The sequence below is a fragment of the Eleutherodactylus coqui genome, chromosome 7, assembly GCF_035609145.1.
Source record: "Eleutherodactylus coqui strain aEleCoq1 chromosome 7, aEleCoq1.hap1, whole genome shotgun sequence".
Classification (NCBI taxonomy): Eukaryota; Metazoa; Chordata; class Amphibia; order Anura; family Eleutherodactylidae; genus Eleutherodactylus; species Eleutherodactylus coqui.
This window is the reverse complement of record NC_089843.1, coordinates 63,752,914-63,771,482: the sequence shown is the minus strand read 5'-3', so window position 1 is coordinate 63,771,482 and position 18,569 is coordinate 63,752,914. Positions and strand designations below refer to the sequence as shown.

General features: G+C 43.0%; 1 protein-coding gene across 2 annotated transcripts in view; it reads left to right on the top strand.

The window, feature by feature from the left end:
- SLC30A9 (solute carrier family 30 member 9) overlaps positions 1 to 6,075 on the top strand; it is a 123,845-nt gene extending 117,770 nt beyond the window's left edge. For both annotated transcript variants that reach the window (XM_066573140.1, XM_066573139.1), the window contains one exon: positions 671 to 6,075. In XM_066573140.1, the coding sequence (XP_066429237.1) occupies positions 671 to 715 (45 nt within the window). In that variant the 3' untranslated portion in view covers positions 716 to 6,075. The remainder of the gene's footprint in view (positions 1 to 670) is intronic.
- Positions 6,076 to 18,569: the final 12,494 nt, after the last annotated feature.

Sequence of the window (18,569 nt, the reverse complement as noted above, 5' to 3'; positions counted from 1 at the left end):
CCCGCCGATCTGATATTGATGACTTAACCTAAGGATAGGTTATCAGTACTCGTTCTAAAACATCAGTGGATCATATATGGTCATGTCTGAACATTTCCATACGCTAAAGTCATCAGTTTTTTTACTTGGACCCATAAGGTTATATGAAGCTTTGTCCCTCTACTGTCAACTTTACACTATCCACGCTGCCATAGAAACAAACGTCTCTTGTAAACGCTGATGTTTAGGAATGACGCTGTCAGGAAATATACAGTATTCGTCTTGGGATGACAACCTACTTGAAGACGTAGGGGTCTAGTCGGAGGAAACTTGGAGCCCCTAATGATAGTCGCTGAATAGCTGCAGCCTGAGAGTGAGGCGAGGAGTGAGACCCGCCGCCCGCATCTGCTCCGATGTCTGTTTCTCTAAAACTTCCATGTAGACCTAGCCGGGAGAAGAGGACTTTCCAGCGTTAATTAGGACCATTAAGCCTCACTTATGATGTGAACAGATTGAGGTTGCAGAGCACGTCTGCACTTCGGCAGGCAGGGGGCCTTTCTTCCCCAACGGTTATCTTTCACAGGCGATATCTATAGCACAGACCATTTTTCTGTTGCTGAAGACAGAGTAATGTGGCCGGGATGCAAATGTTTCCTTACGTGTCATTAATTACAACTCTCCTTTGTTACAGCAACGCAATCCTGATGTTCGGCATGTTGACTTGGAAATTTTATAGAAGCCGAAGAATTTCCTATTCATGCAATTCACAGAGGAAGAGGAAAGGAGAAGAACTGTACCAGAAGCTTCATTTCATTTTCCTGGGTGCATGCTCCATGACTAAATTGTAAATGAGCGCAGATCGCACTGCAATGCAAATGCTCCGCATAATAAGTCATGTTTACAAGAGCATCTAAGTCCGCCGTTGTAACATTATTACACTTTCCTTTATGTGTGTGTGCAGGACAAAGGAAGGCTCGTGTTATTTATTTGTAAAACTGCCTCAATTCAGTAAACCACATTGTTTTATTCCATTCCATTGGCATGAATAATAGCTTTTACTTAGTGTTTTTTTTCTTCTTTTTTTTTTGACAGGAAAGGGTTTTTTTTGTTTTTTTTCTTTTGCATTTTTTTTTTTTTTGCTCTTTGGGCATTTTTTAAATTTTTTTGCAGTTGTAAACATGAACCCTTTGCACTCCTGTAAACACTGAGGCCATTCCTTCATCATATTTTTATGCGCATTGTATAAATGAAGAGTTCTGTTAGAACATAAAGTTTTTTGAGGAAGTGGTTAAACTGTTCCTTTGTAACTTGAGAAACCTTTTTCGTTAAAGTGGTTGTCCAGGGTTAGAAAAACATGGCTGCTTTCTTCCAAATACAGTGCCACCCTTATCACGTTGTGTGTAGTATTGCAGTGCAGCTGAGCTGCAATACCAGGCATGACCTACGGACAAGGGTAGCGCTGTGTTTTGGAAGAAAGCAGCCATGTTTTTCTAGCCCTGGACAATCCCTTTAAAGCTGCTATTTAATATAGAACCACAGAGCTCCACACTACATGACGGGTGTAACCTAGATTTCCCAGTCATTGGGAGAGCTCATTCGTGTCATAGGCTTACTTGAGATTTACTAGCATCTGACTGTTCTGTGTTGGTTTGGTAACATTGATGGCTTTTTAGAATAAGTAGTTGATGTGGATCACGTGGTAGAAGAGGCAAATCGCAGAGGGACCTGGCAATTGTAGCTTTCATTGAAGATGGATTATTAAAGGGGTTTTCAAGGACTAAACTGTTGATGACCTATTCTCAAGATGGGTCATCAATAGTTGATTGACGGGGTCTGCTACTTGGGATCCATGCCAAACAGCATTTGGATGAGCACCATCCACAATGCCGTACACTGTATAGCCACTGTGCCCAATATTGTAGCTCAGTCCGATTCTGTTGAATGGGGTTGAGCTGCTTTCAGGCCACGGGACGTCACAGGCCTGAGAAGAGGTCACCGTGCTCACTATAGCACCTCGGCCTCTTCAATCAGATGATCATCAGTGATCCTGAGCAGTGGATGCCACTGATCACTATCCTGAGGATACTGTAGTCCCGGAAAACCCCTTCAACAGTTTTTTGGAAAAAAGGTTATTCTCCTTGCAGTGATAGAATGCAATTTTCTGTTGTTTTTAAGATCTCTGCTTGCTCTCATTCAACAGAAACTTTCACAGCTTACCTCCAGTGTATAAAAAAAACAAAAAAAAACGTGTGACCATTATGGGCACTGGAAGGAAACAGTGCAGCATCCCAATGAGTGACTGCCAACCAAGATCTCAAATTCGTGAGGAAATCACGAGGAACTGATACAGAAAGTATATTGGAAAATTGCATAAGGTATTATTGTACAGGGAATACCCTTTATTTGTAGAAACACTAATAATACTTTAAAAACAGTGCACTGGGATCATAGTAGCAATATCCACCACACACGCTACTAGTTGTATAGTGTGCAAGGTGTATAATCAAAGGGTCATAGGCTCTTTAAGATGCTGGCTGGTGCAGGCGCTGAGAGCTCAAACACCAAGGATAGCCCACCAATATTGTAATTCCGGAAATCCCTTTTAGGCCGGCTTCATGCATGGCGTAAAATCTGCAGCATTTACAGTACAAGTCATGTAAAGGGGATTTCAGAAATCTCCTTAAAGTGGTGCAGAAAACTTCTGCAAAGAATCTGCAGCGTGCCTATTGATGCTGCAAATTTCAACTTTTGATGTATAAGGGTTAAAACCTGCAGCAGATGCACTACAATAACCGCGTCTAAGTCCACACCATTGAGGCGTACTTGGTCACTTCACATTTTTTTCCCCGTTTGCTGTGGGTTTTCTGCTGCCGAAAGTCCTTAGTGGATGTAGCCCATGTGAAGGTGACCGTAAACGTTACTGATGTCATGTCATGTAGAGATCCTGTGGCTTCTTCCTACCGGCTTCCTTCCACTAAATCTCCAGAACCCCCGCACTACACATTGTCATCTTTATGCAGAAATATTTTACAGTAGAGTTACAAACGTGGTCAGATTGACCTAAATGAAGGGTGAATGATCACGAACGAGCACTCGTCTACCCAATCATCTGACTGTGTGCCGGCGATCACTTAACACATGAGCAAATGTGTCAAGTGATCACATCTTCTATCTGGCACCAAAAAGCATCTGTTGTTGGCAGTATATCTCCCTGTGTAAAGTCGTGTGCTGCTGACAACAGTGGAATAATATGTGCTGTAATGATTGATCAGGGACATGCAGCGGTGCTAATTGCTGTATGCAAGTGGAGCTGAATGATCACCGATTGGCTTGTAAAAATATTGATGCAAATTTGTTCCTGCCATTGCGAAAATACCCTTAGGATGCTGCCGGTGGGATTGTAGGCAGCAGATATCACCTTGTACCCCCTGTAGCCTAAAGTTTTCTGGTATCCCAGTCTTTGAGTTTTCTAGATCTCTTCACATGGGTTCAATAGATTGGGCTTCAGTCTCTATAGTCGACTAGTAATGCCATTCTATCATCAAGGTGTGACGCATCCTGCCAAGGTCCACAGAAGGACACCATTGGCCACACTTGATGCATTTTACCGTATCTTATCTCTAGCGGATACTCAACTAGTACTAGATATGGTGTGATGATCTCTGGAGGAAGCGGGCCAGAAGGAGCTCCAGAGCATTACTCCTCATGGGACCCTTATGCTTCACATGGCTATCCAGATGATGGTAAACGGATATCCAAGCTGTATTGTTGTAATATGCTATTCATAATCTATAGAGAACCATTTCTGCCACTGATTCCACATCAGTAACGTTTTGCTTGTTTTTATAATGAAATATTTCTCGTTTCCCTTTAATTGTAAAATAATTTTACAACTAGAAAAGTTTTATTTATTGATACATGAACATGTATTCCTTCCCTCAATTTGCAAAACATGGCAGCTTGGGTGGAAATAGACAGACTGAGTCGTTGGATATGTAGATAATCCTGTATAAATACTGAGTAGAAGAAAGGAATAACGGGACGTGTTTTAGAATGTGTAAGTGGAGGGTAAAGTTTGGGTGAGCCTACCGATTGTATAACCAACTGTTCTCCAATATACTGTCATCAGTAGGATCACTCTCTTGCAGGTAGCTAGCAAGCAATGCATGGATAGTATTGGAGTTGGTGAAGGAAACTATGGAATGGCTGTCAAAGCAAATTACACTTTGCTGCAGATTGCACTGATTTTTCACCGGTACTGAATTGGGTATGTTATCCTAATTTCAGGCTGCTAACTTATAAATGGGCTTTCCATGCTAATACTATTGATGAGCTAGCCTCCGGATAGGTCATCAATAGTTGATAGGCTGGGGTCCGCCACTCGGGATCCTGACCGATCAGCTGATCAGGCATCCGCCGTTAACGCTACAATACAGAGGGGTCTAAGTGGAAGCTGCTGCTCTGATCCTTGGGTAGTGGAAGGCACTTGTTATTGGAGGCGCAGCTCTCATTAAACTCCATGACGGTTGCGCCTGCAAATATGAGTTTCAGCCACTACATAGAAGTTGGAGCCAATTTTTTCCGCTCTCACCCCTGCATATTGTAGCGTGGACAGCTGTTATCCAATCGGCTGATTGCCCAGAGTCCTAAGACGCGGATGCCAGCTGATTCATTATTGCTGACTTATCCGGAGGATAAGGGCAAATGGTGCAGAATTTGACATGGATTTTCCTGTGGATTTGTACCAAAATGGTACACTGTGTGATCATCTTTGGGGCCCCCATATATTGGTAGAATAAGGGGACTCATGACCCCTGAGTAGTACTTGGGTATAGAGGTACCCATGCATAAGTGGATATCTCCATTGTAGTTTTTGGGAGTAGTGAAACATTTGTCTGCTTCTAAACTAAATTCTAAACTATGATAGAGCGTGGCATGCATCATCTTCCTTACTATGGAAGAACTCCGTTCTCCCAATAGGTGTGAGTCCTGGAAGCAGAATGTGCATGTCAGACATTTTTAGCATTTATTTTGGTATGTCCTAAATCTCTCAGATGGTAATACCCATTTAAGTTCCATTGCGGCCCTTGGGTTGGTTCAGGCTGACAGTGTGGGATTCAGACCAGAAAAGATTGTGCTTCACTGGTTTAAAGTACTTTTGAAGTCCTTAGTTTAGTGACATGGAAGTAGATGGGGGTATTCACCTCTTATGCAAGTGTCTTAAAGCAACCCTCCTGTTTCAGGACCAAATTCTGTCTTGGGACCAAAGGTGGAGGGGGGTATATTACCTACAGTTGTTGTCTGTAGTACCTCTGATCAACTAGTCCCAGGTCCTGTTTTCGGACGCCCAAGATGACCAACGCAATATTTAGACTACCTAATCTCCATTGGTGGTGACTACTAACGCACTATACCTACTCTTGTGATCAGCACTGGCCAATGAGAGCCCTGCACAGTGTTCATTAGGTAGAAGAAAAATTCTGCAGACCTCTTGTATAGTCAAAAACGGGGCCTGAAACCTGCAGATCAGAGAAAACCAACCGCTGGTAACCTACCCCCTTGCCTCCTGTCCCTGGACAGAACTTTGTCCCGAAACCAGAGGGTTGCTTTAAAAAAATTGTATATTAGAGAGAAGCTGCAAGCAGAGAGAGAATGAACGACTTCAGTTTTCTTAGTGTTTAACCCAATGTACACGTTGCCTTCTTGCTTCTGGTACGTTCCATTTTTGCATCACCTCATATGCCACATACACTGGTATTCCTCCTACAATACAATGTATTAGTTGTCAGCCGACTACCAGCAATGGCGCAGTCTACAGGATGTTTTCTGCTGGTTGACAGAACCACACAGACCGGAATCGTTAGTAACACTTGAGTTGGCATTAGGTGAGAGCACTCTGATTGTAACAACGCCCCTCATTACGTGGAGCTAAGGACATACAGTACATAACGTACATGAATGTGTAATCTGTTATAGCGTACTCTGATGGGGGAAGAGAATTCGGATTATTTTTTTTTTATGAACTGTTGACTTGTGTATTGGATATTATACTGCAGTTAAAGATTATTTTAAGACAAATAAAATGATAAAAACTTTTCTTGGCCTCTTTACTTATGTTAACCCTTTCCAATCCACTGTCTGACGTCTAAAGACATTATGATTTAAGGCTGTACAGCTCCAGTGTTGGAAGACATCCGTCATGGTTCTCTTACTGTGTATTGCCAGCCTCTCTGCTGTCAGAGCCTATCCAATGTGTCACCTCATGCAGTACTGGCTTTAGCCAGCAGATAGCGCCATTGTATAACGGCTGAAAAGGAGTAAGCCCCCTAGAAAAACCAGGATACAAATTAGATTGGAAAGGGTTAATTCATTGTACCATGGAACTGAAATACTACATGTGAGAATGGCACATTTAAATGTGGCGAGAAGCCCGATGCTGGAAGAACTATGGAAATAACCATGTCCCATAATTCTTGGCACAATTATGATCACAAATGCCATATTTTGCATCCTGGCATGGTTTACAGCAGTAAGTCTTGTTGGGGTCCGTTCTGTTTTTTTTTCTTTTCCCCCAGGTATGTACACAACAGACTGGTACCGCACAGATGAGCTGGAGAAACCTAGTAAGGAGAGGTAAGTATATAGAGGGGTTTGAAGAATTGTAAAGGGTATATGGTCTGAAATTAATTTAGAGGTCTGCTCTGAATTTAAAGGTTTTTTTCAGGGAAACAGAATTGTTTGAATGCAGGTCGTAGTGCTGTGAAAACATTAAAGTAATCCTATTGAGCTCACCCGATCCGTTGGTGCCTGGTACCCCGCTTCTCTCAACTTCTGGCTGCAGCAGTGATGACACAGGGACATGTGATGCTGCAACTGATCACTGGTAGAAGTGAGCTGGTGATTGTGTGCAGCAGTCCCATGTCCATGGCTCACGAAAGCAGGTAGTAGACAACAGCAGGGCACTGGGCGAAGGCGAGAGATTGAGTCAGGTATGTCTTTTATGTACATGTATCTACAGCACTCATACCTACTTTTCAAAAAAAATTTGCTTCCATTAATCAGCCCTTTTAATTTAGGGGTCCAGTGTAGGGTCTGAAATAATTTAAAGGATCTGGTCTGGGCTCTGAAGTTATGTGAGAGTCTAGTTTGGGGTATGGATGTATGTATGGAAACTGAGGAAGGTTACAAATGGTAGGGGTCAAGGACGTCTCGGCGGAAACTCTGCAGCTGTCGGGGATAGTCATCATAGTGGTCTGTGCTGAGTGAAGAACAAAAGGAAAAATGATGCTACAATCAGAGAAAGCCTTACATGTGAGTTCCTGCATTTATGGAGGATCCAGCACCTCTCCTGCTCTATTAGATCTTGGTACAGCATTATCAGATAACAATTGTAGAACATCTAATCTGTTTTGATATTCCTCTGTTTCTCCCTTTCAAATGTATGTATAAGGATTCATTCACATTTGGAGCCTCTAGCACAGATTCGGCATAAAATCCAGGACAAAATAGTTCAACATGCTGCTCTATTTCATCTGGGAACATTCCAGGAGTGGAAGGAAGCCAGATTGAAGCCATCAGAGTCCGTCTGGCATGTGCTGGATCCAAATCTTCTGGTTTTACACTTTGGTTCCTAAGAGGGAGCCAAATAATGAATTGTATATGTGAAAAATCACAGAAATGTATTAATACAAATCTGACTTAAATAATGCATCACTTTCTGATGATACTTTCCCTTTACACAAACCTTACTAGAAGTACAAGTTGAAGTTTGTTTCCTGAAGTCCTACTTGCCCTAATCTTCCGGTGACCTCGCTCACTCAAATGAGAATCGGCTCATCTAAAAGTACCCTTAGGCATAAAGTAAAACTATGAATCTTTTATCTGAAGACTTAGATCTTATACAGCAATTATCTTCGCGCCAAACACCTAACGTGTACACTACCGTTCAAAAGTTTGGGGTCACCCAAACAATTTTGTGTTTTCCATGAAAAGTCACACTTATTCACCACCATGCGTTGTGAAATGAATAGAAAATAGAGTCAAGACATTGACAAGGTTAGAAATAATGATTTGTATTTGAAATAACATTGTTTTTACATCAAACTTTGCTTTCGTCAAAGAATCCTCCTTTTGCAGCAATTACAGCATTGCACACCTTTGACATTCTAGCTGTTAATTTGTTGAGGTAAGCTTGTGAAATTGCACCCCACGCTTCTAGAAGCATCTCCCACAAGTTGGATTGGTTGGATGGGCACTTCTGGCGTACCATACGGTCAAGCTGCTCCCACAACAGCTCAATGGGGTTCAGATCTGGTGACTGCGCTGGCCACTCCATTACCGATAGAATACCAGCTGCCTGCTTCTGCTGTAAATAGTTCTTGCACAATTTGGAGGTGTGTTTAGGGTCATTGTCCTGTTGTAGGATGAAATTGGTTCCAATCAAGCGCTGTCCACTGGGTATGGCATGGCGTTGCAAAATGGAGTGATAGCCTTCCTTATTCAGAATCCCTTTTACCCTGTACAAATCTCCCACCTTACCAGCACCAAAGCAACCCCAGACCATCACATTACCTCCACCATGCTTAACAGATGGCGTCAGGCATTCTTCCAGCATCTTTTCATTTGTTCTGCGTCTCACAAACGTTCTTCTTTGTGATCCAAACACCTCAAACTTGGATTCATCCGTCCACAACACTTTTTTCCAGTCTTCCTCTGTCCAATGTCTGTGTTCTTTTGCCCATCTTAATCTTTTTCTTTTATTGGCCTGTCTCAGATATGGCGTTTTCTTTGCCACTCTGCCCTGAAGCCCAAAATCCCGCAGCCGCCTCTTCACTGTAGATGTTGACACTGGTGTTTTGCGGGTACTATTTAATGAAGGTGCCAGTTGGGTACCTGTGAGGCGTCTGTTTCTCAAACTAGAGACTCTAATGTGCTTATCTTCTTGCTTAGTTGTGCAACGCGGCCTCCCACTTCTTTTTCTACTCTGGTTAGAGCCTGTTTGTGCTGTCCTCTGAAGGGAGTAGTACACACCGTTGTAGGAAATCTTCAATTTCTTAGCAATTTCTCGCATGGAATAGCCTTCATTTCTAAGAACAAGAATAGACTGTCGAGTTTCAGATGAAAGTTCTCTTTTTCTGGCCATTTTGAGCGTTTAATTGACCCCACAAATGTGATGCTCCAGAAACTCAATCTGCTCACAGGAAGGTCAGTTTTGTAGCTTCTGTAACGAGCTAGACTGTTTTCAGATGTGTGAACATGATTGCACAAGGGTTTTCTAATCATCAATTAGCCTTCTGAGCCAATGAGCAAACACATTGTACCATTAGAACACTGGAGTGATAGTTGCTGGAAATGGGCCTCTATTCACCTTTGTAGATTTTGCACAAAAAAACAGGCATTTGCAGCTAGAATAGTCATTTACCACATTAGCAATGTATAGAGTGCATTTGTTTAAAGTTAGGACTAGTTTAAAGTTATCTTCATTGAAAAGTACAGTGCTTTTCCATCAAAAATAAGGACATTTCAATGTGACCCCAAACTTTTGAACGGTAGTGTATATATTCTTAAGCCCCATTTACATGCAATGATTATCGCTCAAAATTCAATTAAACAATGGCTTTTGATCGATAATCGTTGCATGTAAATGCTACCATCGTTTGCTTTTCAGCTAAATGATGATTTTTAGTTCAGCGTAAAAAGCATCGTTCGGCTGGCCAGTTAAGAGCAGGGACTGCATGCTGTGATTCTCCACGGGAGCGCGGATAACATTGTATTCAGCAGCAGTCCCATGGTAGAACAATGGAGCTGTATGCACATAACAGACCACCGCTGTTATATCTGCATACAGCAAAGGAAGGGTCATTTGCACACAATGAAGCTAATAAGCTACTAATGGGCATTAGTGCCCTTTAGTAGTTTATGCAAAATGATTGCTGAAACTGTAATTTAAGCGATCTCTTGAACGAATTGTGAGGAACCATCTTTGTGTGTAAATGGGGCTTTAGAGACTGGATGAAAGTTGTGGTATGCTCACAATACGTTTGAGCTTCCATCCATTGATTGCATCCCAAATCCTGAAAGAGGGCAAGTATCTGTTCATTTTTAGCATTCTATGTTGGAGAGGATAATGGACCATGTTATTTTATATGACACAGAACGTCGGAAACTAATGGAAACCTACCAAGAAAAAGCCACATTGGTCTTCATGGCTTTCTAGAATGACAGCGATCCACCCAATTCTGTTTTCGGGATATGCCATGTAACCCTGGTTGGAAGTTCAAATATGGTGTGAACATACTCTTAGGGCTCCTTTCCACTGGCGCTAGCACTGTGAGAAAATCGCAATGTTAAAATCGCAATGTTGCAAAATCGCACACCATTGCGTTGCGATGCGAGAATCTGTTTTGCCACTGCACTATATGAGCGACAGAAAAATGCAAAGCGCTGAAACAATCCTCCTGCTGCGATTGTTAATCCTCGCATCGCAGCTTGCCCTTAAACATCGCTAGTGGAAAGGTTGTCATAGAACAACATGTGTGGGACTTTCCTGCGAGAGCTCGCACTCTCGCATCGCACTGAAAACGTGCGATTACCTCGCCAGTGGAAAGGAGCCCTTACACAGCTGTGCTGGTGCTTCATGGAAGAGGCGGTCAGATGGTCACTCAACGGGCATAGGAATAATCATTGTGCTCAGTTGTGGATTTAGTAAAAATGAAGGAACTTGCCACTTTCTATCATATATGCACAGTTACATTTTGCGATGTGATTTTCCACTTTTCCTCCATATAGGTTTTATGTCATTTTCTGAGGAAGAGTGACAGCTTCTCATCAATGACATTTAATATCCATTATTATTTTATGACTGCAGTGTGGAGGGGTGTGTGTCCAAGTCTATTCTTATCAATCTAGATCTTCGTTTGGCTCTTCACTGCGTTCCCGGGGGATCCAACACAGAAAAGAGAGAAATGATCAGAGAAAATCTTGTTTTATTTGCAAAGCAGTAAACATCTTCGATTATCATTGTTGTTGCCTGTTGTCGTGCTGCGAAGTATCTAAAATATCTATCAGATAGACATTTGTTTTTTCTCTTCTCCACGGTATGCTTTCTATTCAGTATATTTTATCTATGTAACCAGATCTCATCTATCATATTACATTGATGTTGCAGAAGAACAGACAGATGAGTGTTTATGCGCTAATGCAAGTTGCACCAAGTTTCAATTCACTTCAATGGCAGCTGTACCTGCAATATAATTCCAGACCACTGCACAATGCACAGCGCTGTCTGCTTTCTGCTCTGTACACGGCAACAGTGGCCCAGTGAACAGCTAATTGTCCATGGTCACGGGCGACGGGTCTGCACCAATTGGCTATTGATGACCTATTCTGAGGATACGTCATAAATTTCTAAGCGATGGAAAACCTCTTTTAAGTATTCAACTGCTGCACAATGCATTGCAGAGCAGTAGAAAAATGGCAACCGAGTCTGTAGCAATCATTAATACTAATTACAGTACTAATCTGCATGTCAGTGTCTTGTATTCATTTTGCTTTGCCCTTTCGGTAAGAGAACATGATGGGGTTTTTTTGTTGTTTTTTTTTTTATCTTACTGAATAGTTTCCATTTTTCACCAGCTCAGAGTTGATGGTCTTTAGATCTTTGACCTATTTGGTCTCTTGGAGGAAAGGAACATTCCTGTGTGATCTCTGAACAATGTGATTAAATGTACCAGACAGTTTTTGTTCAGTGTATTGTGAAGAAAAGTGGAGAATATTGTGTTAATGAAAAGAAAGTTCTAAGACGGTTTGATTACTTGCCAGGTTTATTACATTTCATGTCAGGTTAATTTTTTTTTTTCCATTGAAGAACAAATTTTAAGTTTGCCACATGTGAATATATACTCTTAAAGGGATTCTTCCACCATGTTCATGAAGTTTGACTCATAGCTGAGCTCCAAGTCACGGAGGTGGGCTGTGCTGGCCGCTTCACTGTCCGCAGCATGCAGACCACCAGCTCTCTGACTATACACAAAGGAGAGGGAACCGTCAGCCTGCATGATCTGGGTCGGGAGAGGCCCACACGGCCTATTTCCATGACTCAGAGCTACGCTCCGACTCCGTAAATGAACCTGGTGACAGAATCCTTTTAAATTACCTAGACCCATTGTTCTCTGGCGATGGATTATTCCCTCCCCATTTAAAGGAAGTTTGTCACCTGATTCCAAAAGTATGAAACACTTTTCCTAAAAGATGTGGGACAGAGTAGTGAAAATATCTTCTTTTATTCTGTTGATAGGACCCTCCAGTGCAGAATTATATTTTCCACATTTCCCACATGCTCTGCAAGTTATTAGCAAACTCTCAGATGGGAGGTTCCTGCCTACTATTCTTCCAGGCGCTTTCCCCTTTTCATTGTGTAAAACCCACCCATGCATCCTGGATGTTGTGCGCCTGCATTGCAGAGACGATTGCGTATGTGCATGACATTATTTGCGGCGTGGACAAGATGATGGTGCTGCACTTCACAGACTATAAGACCTGGAGTTCACGGATTCTCCGGCTGCCTGAGCTGGAGATGTCAGTCAAGATGATGGCGTGTTTTACTGGAGGAAGGTGGTGCAAGTCAGATTGTATCTCTGAACTCCAGAGATCTAAATCTATTGATTATGAGGCTGGCAAAATATACTATAATTTAATTATCACTCTTTATAGTATGAACTATTAATTTAATTATTTTTCAGTTATCGGAGCGTCAGGAAGGCCAACAGCCTCTTTCTACGCTGCCTGACTTGATATCACAGTGGGGCAGCAGGTTTTGAGGGACTACCTATCAGCAGTAATGTCCTTTATAGGACTATCTATAGTCAGTGATGGCACCATCATACGGATTGCTGGCAAAGGGTATGAAACGTTTAGAAAGAATACAAGTTATGTTCTTGTAGCCGAGTTGTACAAATCTTAGCAGACTTCCATTTGATATAAATTATTGATCAGGAGTTCTGATATTGCTTCAGCAGTTCTTGTGGTCATTTCGGTTCTGTTGACTCTGGAAGTTCTCTCTATAGTTTTCTGTTCCATCATTTTTCAGTAAAATGTATAGTCCAGTATTTCCCAACTCCGGTCCTCAAGGCACCCCAACAGGTCATGTTTCCAAGATATCCTATAGTAAGAAGACCAGTGGCAATGTCTGAGACATTCACAATAATTACATCACCTGTGCAATACTGAGGAAATCCTGAAAACATCACCTGTTGGGGTGCCTTGAGGACCGGAGTTGGGCAACACTGGTATAGTCAGTGGAGGACTCGGAGCCATCCGTTGGCCTCTGTATTGTCAGGTTTCCATTTCCTAGCTAAAATACCCCAACCTTCTTACTACTTTACCTAGTAACAAAAAAAAGAATAAATACATAAAACTGACAAATCCCATTGAAGTCCATGAAATCCATAAGCAATTGCATTGCAAATTACGCCAACAGCTCAGTCACAGGAGACTGCTTTGCAGTGAAAGTAAAGAGGACGCATCAGAAGATCTGTGTGCAAGCATATAACAGCTAAGTAAATAACAGATCTCAAACTGATGTATTTTTTTCTCTTCTAGCATCTGTGTATTCTGTAGGAAAAAAATCAAAATCAAGAAAACCTCTGAAAAAAAGAACCATCCTGTACAACTATCAATGGCCAAAAAACTTCACTTGATATAATAGACTGGTCTAGATGTCCAGAGTAGTGAACGCTCGGTAGGTTTGTCACAAAAAGTGGATGATACAACTTATTTACATGGACTTTACAATGTACAACACTGTGACAAATCCACCACGTGACATCACCTAGATCTGAGCACCAATGATCCCGGAATTTAATCTGATCTCCACATTTGGGGTCAGGAAGAAATTCATTTCAATTTCTGAGGACAAACCAACACTTAGTCCTCAGTGGGGGTTTTTTGGCCTTCATCTGGATCAACATAACAAGTAAATATAAGTTGAAATTTAAGGACTTCTTTCAACCTTACTTTCTGTGTAACCATCTGGACATCTCAACTATAATGTGCTGGCATTATGGCATTAGAGATGAGCGAGCCTACTCGCTAAGGACAATTACACGATCGAGCATTGTCCTTAGCGAGTACCTGCCCGCTCAGAAGAAAAGGCTCAGCTGCCGACGAGGGTGAGCGGTGAGTTGCAGCAGTGAGCGGGGGGAGGGGGGGAGAGGGATCTCCCCTCCGTTCCTCCCCGCTCTCCCCCGCCGCCGGCTGCCAAATCTTTTCTTCCGAGCGGGCAGGTACTTTTAAGGACAATGCTCGATCGAGTAATTGTCCTTAGCGAGTATGCTCGCTCATCTCTAGCTGGCATCGACAGAAGGAAGCTGTGAGATGGAAAGCAGCTCCTGCACCTATCAGACATGACAGTAAGAAGCTGCTGAAAGGCAAAGCAGCTTCCTCACCTACGAGGGGCGCTCATTAAAGATTTCCCCTGACCACTTCCTGTGGACTGAGAGCAACAAAACTTGGCACAGTTATTAGTCCTTCTCTACATAGGTGCCAGCTAGGGGCACACACATCTCCCATCACCTAATGCAACTGTAAACACCTCGCTTGTAGAAGTTTCAGCATCCTGTGATAAAAAGAAGTGGGTCTGGGGAAATCTTTAATGAACGCCCCTCGTACCTACCCGACATGTACACTCAGAAGGCCGAATGGTTGAACACTATGTTGTAGGGAAAGCATCCAGCGAGACGGGTCAAACTTCAAAAACTGCTGCTCTTATCCTCTCCATCATATGTGACCCAGACCTGGATTTCCACAAACACAAGTGTAAGCCAACGAAGGCATGAAGAGCGGCATCGCTATCCTTCAAGTCAAAGTGTTCATTTTCTCTTTGTGTGAATAACAGTAACAGCTTTCATACGCAAATATAGAATTAGCCAAAAAATGTACACATCCTATTGTATTTTTGTACAGGCTCCAAAGATCTAAATTCAATGATCATTATGAAGGTAGCAAAATTACGGAAATGACCAAGGATCAATGGTGTAGGGTGGAGGTTGTCCTGTCATGTACATTCAGCTACAGAACTCATTTTCTTGTCAGACCCTAGGTCCAATAGTCCTTCGGAACGATTTCAGCACCTAGTAGAATGAATTTCTTCAATTCTGAAGACCAAAGGAGGTCCAATTCGCTACCAGATGGGGGTCTCTAATAAGGTCCTCTAATAAGGTGGCCATTTAGTGTATATAAATAGCACCATTTAAAGTGGCTGTCCCACCATTAAATGTTGTATTCACAATATAGAGCATAGAATATTAAAATTGTTTGCCAATACTGTAAAACTCTCCTCCTTCCCACTACCGCTAGCCAATGGTACATGTTACACTTTCCTTAATGGGAATAAATGTTTTTAGTGATTTGCATCCTCGGATTTCACACAGTATTATCTTTCCACAGCTATTGCACCTTCTTAGGAAACGTACAGTGAGTGATGTTTGTAAATATCCCACTAGATTGTCTTGCCCAGTACGTGGTGCAATAACCCAGGACACTTTCTGTATTGATCATTGAGCTCTTTGATAGCTAAAAATGCTGAATTTAAAATATTTCCCCCAGTTCAGAGGTACCGAAAATAATACAGCATAGTCACAGTCACACCTGTGGACAGGAGCATGGTCCTCCTATGTCGCTATTAGATTTGTTGAGGACCAAACCAGAGCACAATGTTTAAGGGATTTTGCAATTTTCACCTTAAAGCACTATCATGGAGATATGCACTTTGCACAGAAAACTCCAGGTCACATTCCAAGAGTGGCTCTAATAGCAACCACTGACTCCTTACGGATGGCATGTTCAAAGCCGATGGCCTGTTATATGCATATTAGGTAATTACATTGCGAATTCCCGTAATATAATTTTATTATCAGACGTGATCATGCTACAATATATAATGGTTTGTGAAGAACTCAAATTCCTCAGCACATTAGGAAATTATTGGATTCTGATTCCCTAATGGTACTAATTACTAGTAATTATCTTCACATGAGCTAGACCGTGGAGGTCTGGTACCTAGCGAAACTGGGAAACACGGACATGGAAAAGGACTTGGGGATTTTAGCTAACTGTAAGCTTAATTGGAGCAACCAGTGTCAGGCAGCTGCTGCAAGGCAAATAGAATCATGGAGTGCATCATAGGCGGTCTAGAGGCACATGGCGAGAACATTGTTCTTCCTCTTTATAAGTCACTGGTCAGATTTGTGGAATATTGTATACAGTTTTGGGCACCGGTACTCAAGAAGGGTATATCAGAGCTTGTGCGGGTTCAAAGGTGGGCAGCTAATAAATGGAATGGGCGGACTACAATACCCAGAGAAGTCATCAAAATTGGGGTTATTCATTGTAGAAAAAAAGATGGCTGTGGGGCGACCTAATAACTGTATAAATATATCAATGGGCCATACAGAGATTTCTCCCATCATCTATTTATATCCAGGACTGTGACTGTAACAAGGGGGTGCCCTCTATGTTAGGAGGAAAGAAGGTTTCTACACAACATAGAATGGGGTTTTTAACCATTTATTACTCATTTTACCCACCTTGGAAGGATGAGGAAAACCTTGAGCTGGCTATCTGAACCACGCAGGGATTGAACTCACAACCTTCAAGTCATGAGCAAGAGCTTAGGACTGCATTCTGCTGCCCTAACACTGTGCCACATGCAGAATTCCTTCCTTCCTTCCTTCCTTCCTTCCTTCCTTCCTTCCTTCCTTCCTTCCTTCCTTCCTTCCTTCCTTCCTTCCTTCCTTCCTTCCTTCCTTCCTTCCTTCCTTCCTTCCTTCCTTCCTTCCTTCCTTCCTTCCTTCCTTCCTTCCTTCCTTCCTTCCTTCCTTCCTTCCTTCCTTCCTTCCTTCCTTCCTTCCTTCCTTCCTTCCTTCCTTCCCTCCCTCCCTCCCTCCCTCCCTCCCTCCCTCCCTCCCTCCCTCTTTTTTTGGCCTTACATACTATGTAATTATGTTAGTGCACCTATGGGCAGGTGGACAGTCCCAACAGCCACCAAGCATTTTTTATTTTCTAAATATTTTTACACTTAACCTACTGACCCCTGGGTCACCCCTCACTGAAAGGCCGCCTGCACACGGGCGGAAATCCCACGGCGGGATTTCCGCCCCTGAAAGTCTGCATAGGAGTGCATTACAATACGCACTCCTATGCAGACGGCCGCGGTTTGGCCGTGCGAAATCTCGCGCAGCAAACAAACCACGGCATGTCCTATTTTTGTGCGGGGCTCGCACTCACCCGGCCGCTGGCTACGGTCTGCGCATGCGCCGGCTGCGTGGCAGCCGGCACATGAAAGAGCCGGGGCCGCCAGGCGCAGGTGAGTACGCGCTCGTCACTGCAGGCTCTCGGGTCGGGTCCCGCGGCGCGAATTCTCGCCACCGGATCCGACCCACTCGTCTGCAGGCGGCCAAACAGGGATGGGGGAGTCTGATCCGCCTGCTTGCTCTGCATTACACCCCCTACACCAGCTGATTAGCATTGCTGCCCGAGAGGGAGACATGAAAGCTTCTAATGCTCCCTGTCTGGAATGGGTGGCATGAAGCACTTTTTTTATTGCTGAAGCAGCGGTGTCCTTCTGCTGTTCCACCAATCACTGCTGGTCCCAACACAATTACGTAGAAAACTCCGCAGAGGAAAACAGCACGTCCACAACTAGAGGCTGGAGCTTTCCTAAAATCTGCACCTATGACACCCACCAGGTGACTGAATGATAAAAACTTTGTCCTTTATCCTCATGGAGACGATAAGGGGGGAGGGGTGCAGTATGCACAGCTGGTGTAGGGGGCAGAGAAAGCAGGTCAGAAAGCAAGAGGGAGTAAGACCAGTGAAGGTTTCCTGACTAGCACTGTGTCTGTAGACACACTTCCCCATCTCTTGTCTGTGGACTGCTGAATCAACCTCTTTCCACTGTTGCCCTTTCTAAGTATCCATGCATGAAGCTTGGTTCTAGTATTGTCTATCTGTTAAGCTTTGTTCTGGCCCCATATCTATGTAATAAGCTCAGTTTAGTACTGTATCTATGTAGTAAGCTTGGTACTGGTATCATATCACTGTGGTAAGCTTAGTTTGGGTAACATATCTACATAGTAAGCTCACTTCCGGTACTGTATCTGTAGTAAGCTCAGTTCTCATAAAATGGTAGAGTTGGAAGAGACCTCCAGGGTCATCTGGTCCAACCCCCTGCTCAGTGCAGGATTCACTAAATCATCCCAGACAGATATTAGTCCAGATCAAATATCTAATCTGTGTCTCCTCCCTTTCAGTTTCATCCCATTGCTTCTAGTCTTTCCTTGTGCAAATAAGAATTGGGCTGATCCCTCTGCACTGTGACAGCCCTTCAGATATTTGTAGGCAGCTATTAAAGGGGTTGTCCCGCGAAAGCAAGTGGGGTTCAGCACTTCTGTATGGCCATATTAATGCACTTTGTAATGTACATCGTGCGTTAATTATGAGCCATACAGAAGTTATTCACTTACCTGTTCTGTTGCTAGCGTCCTCGTCTCCATGGTGCCGTCTAATTTCAGCGTCTAATCGCCCGATTAGAC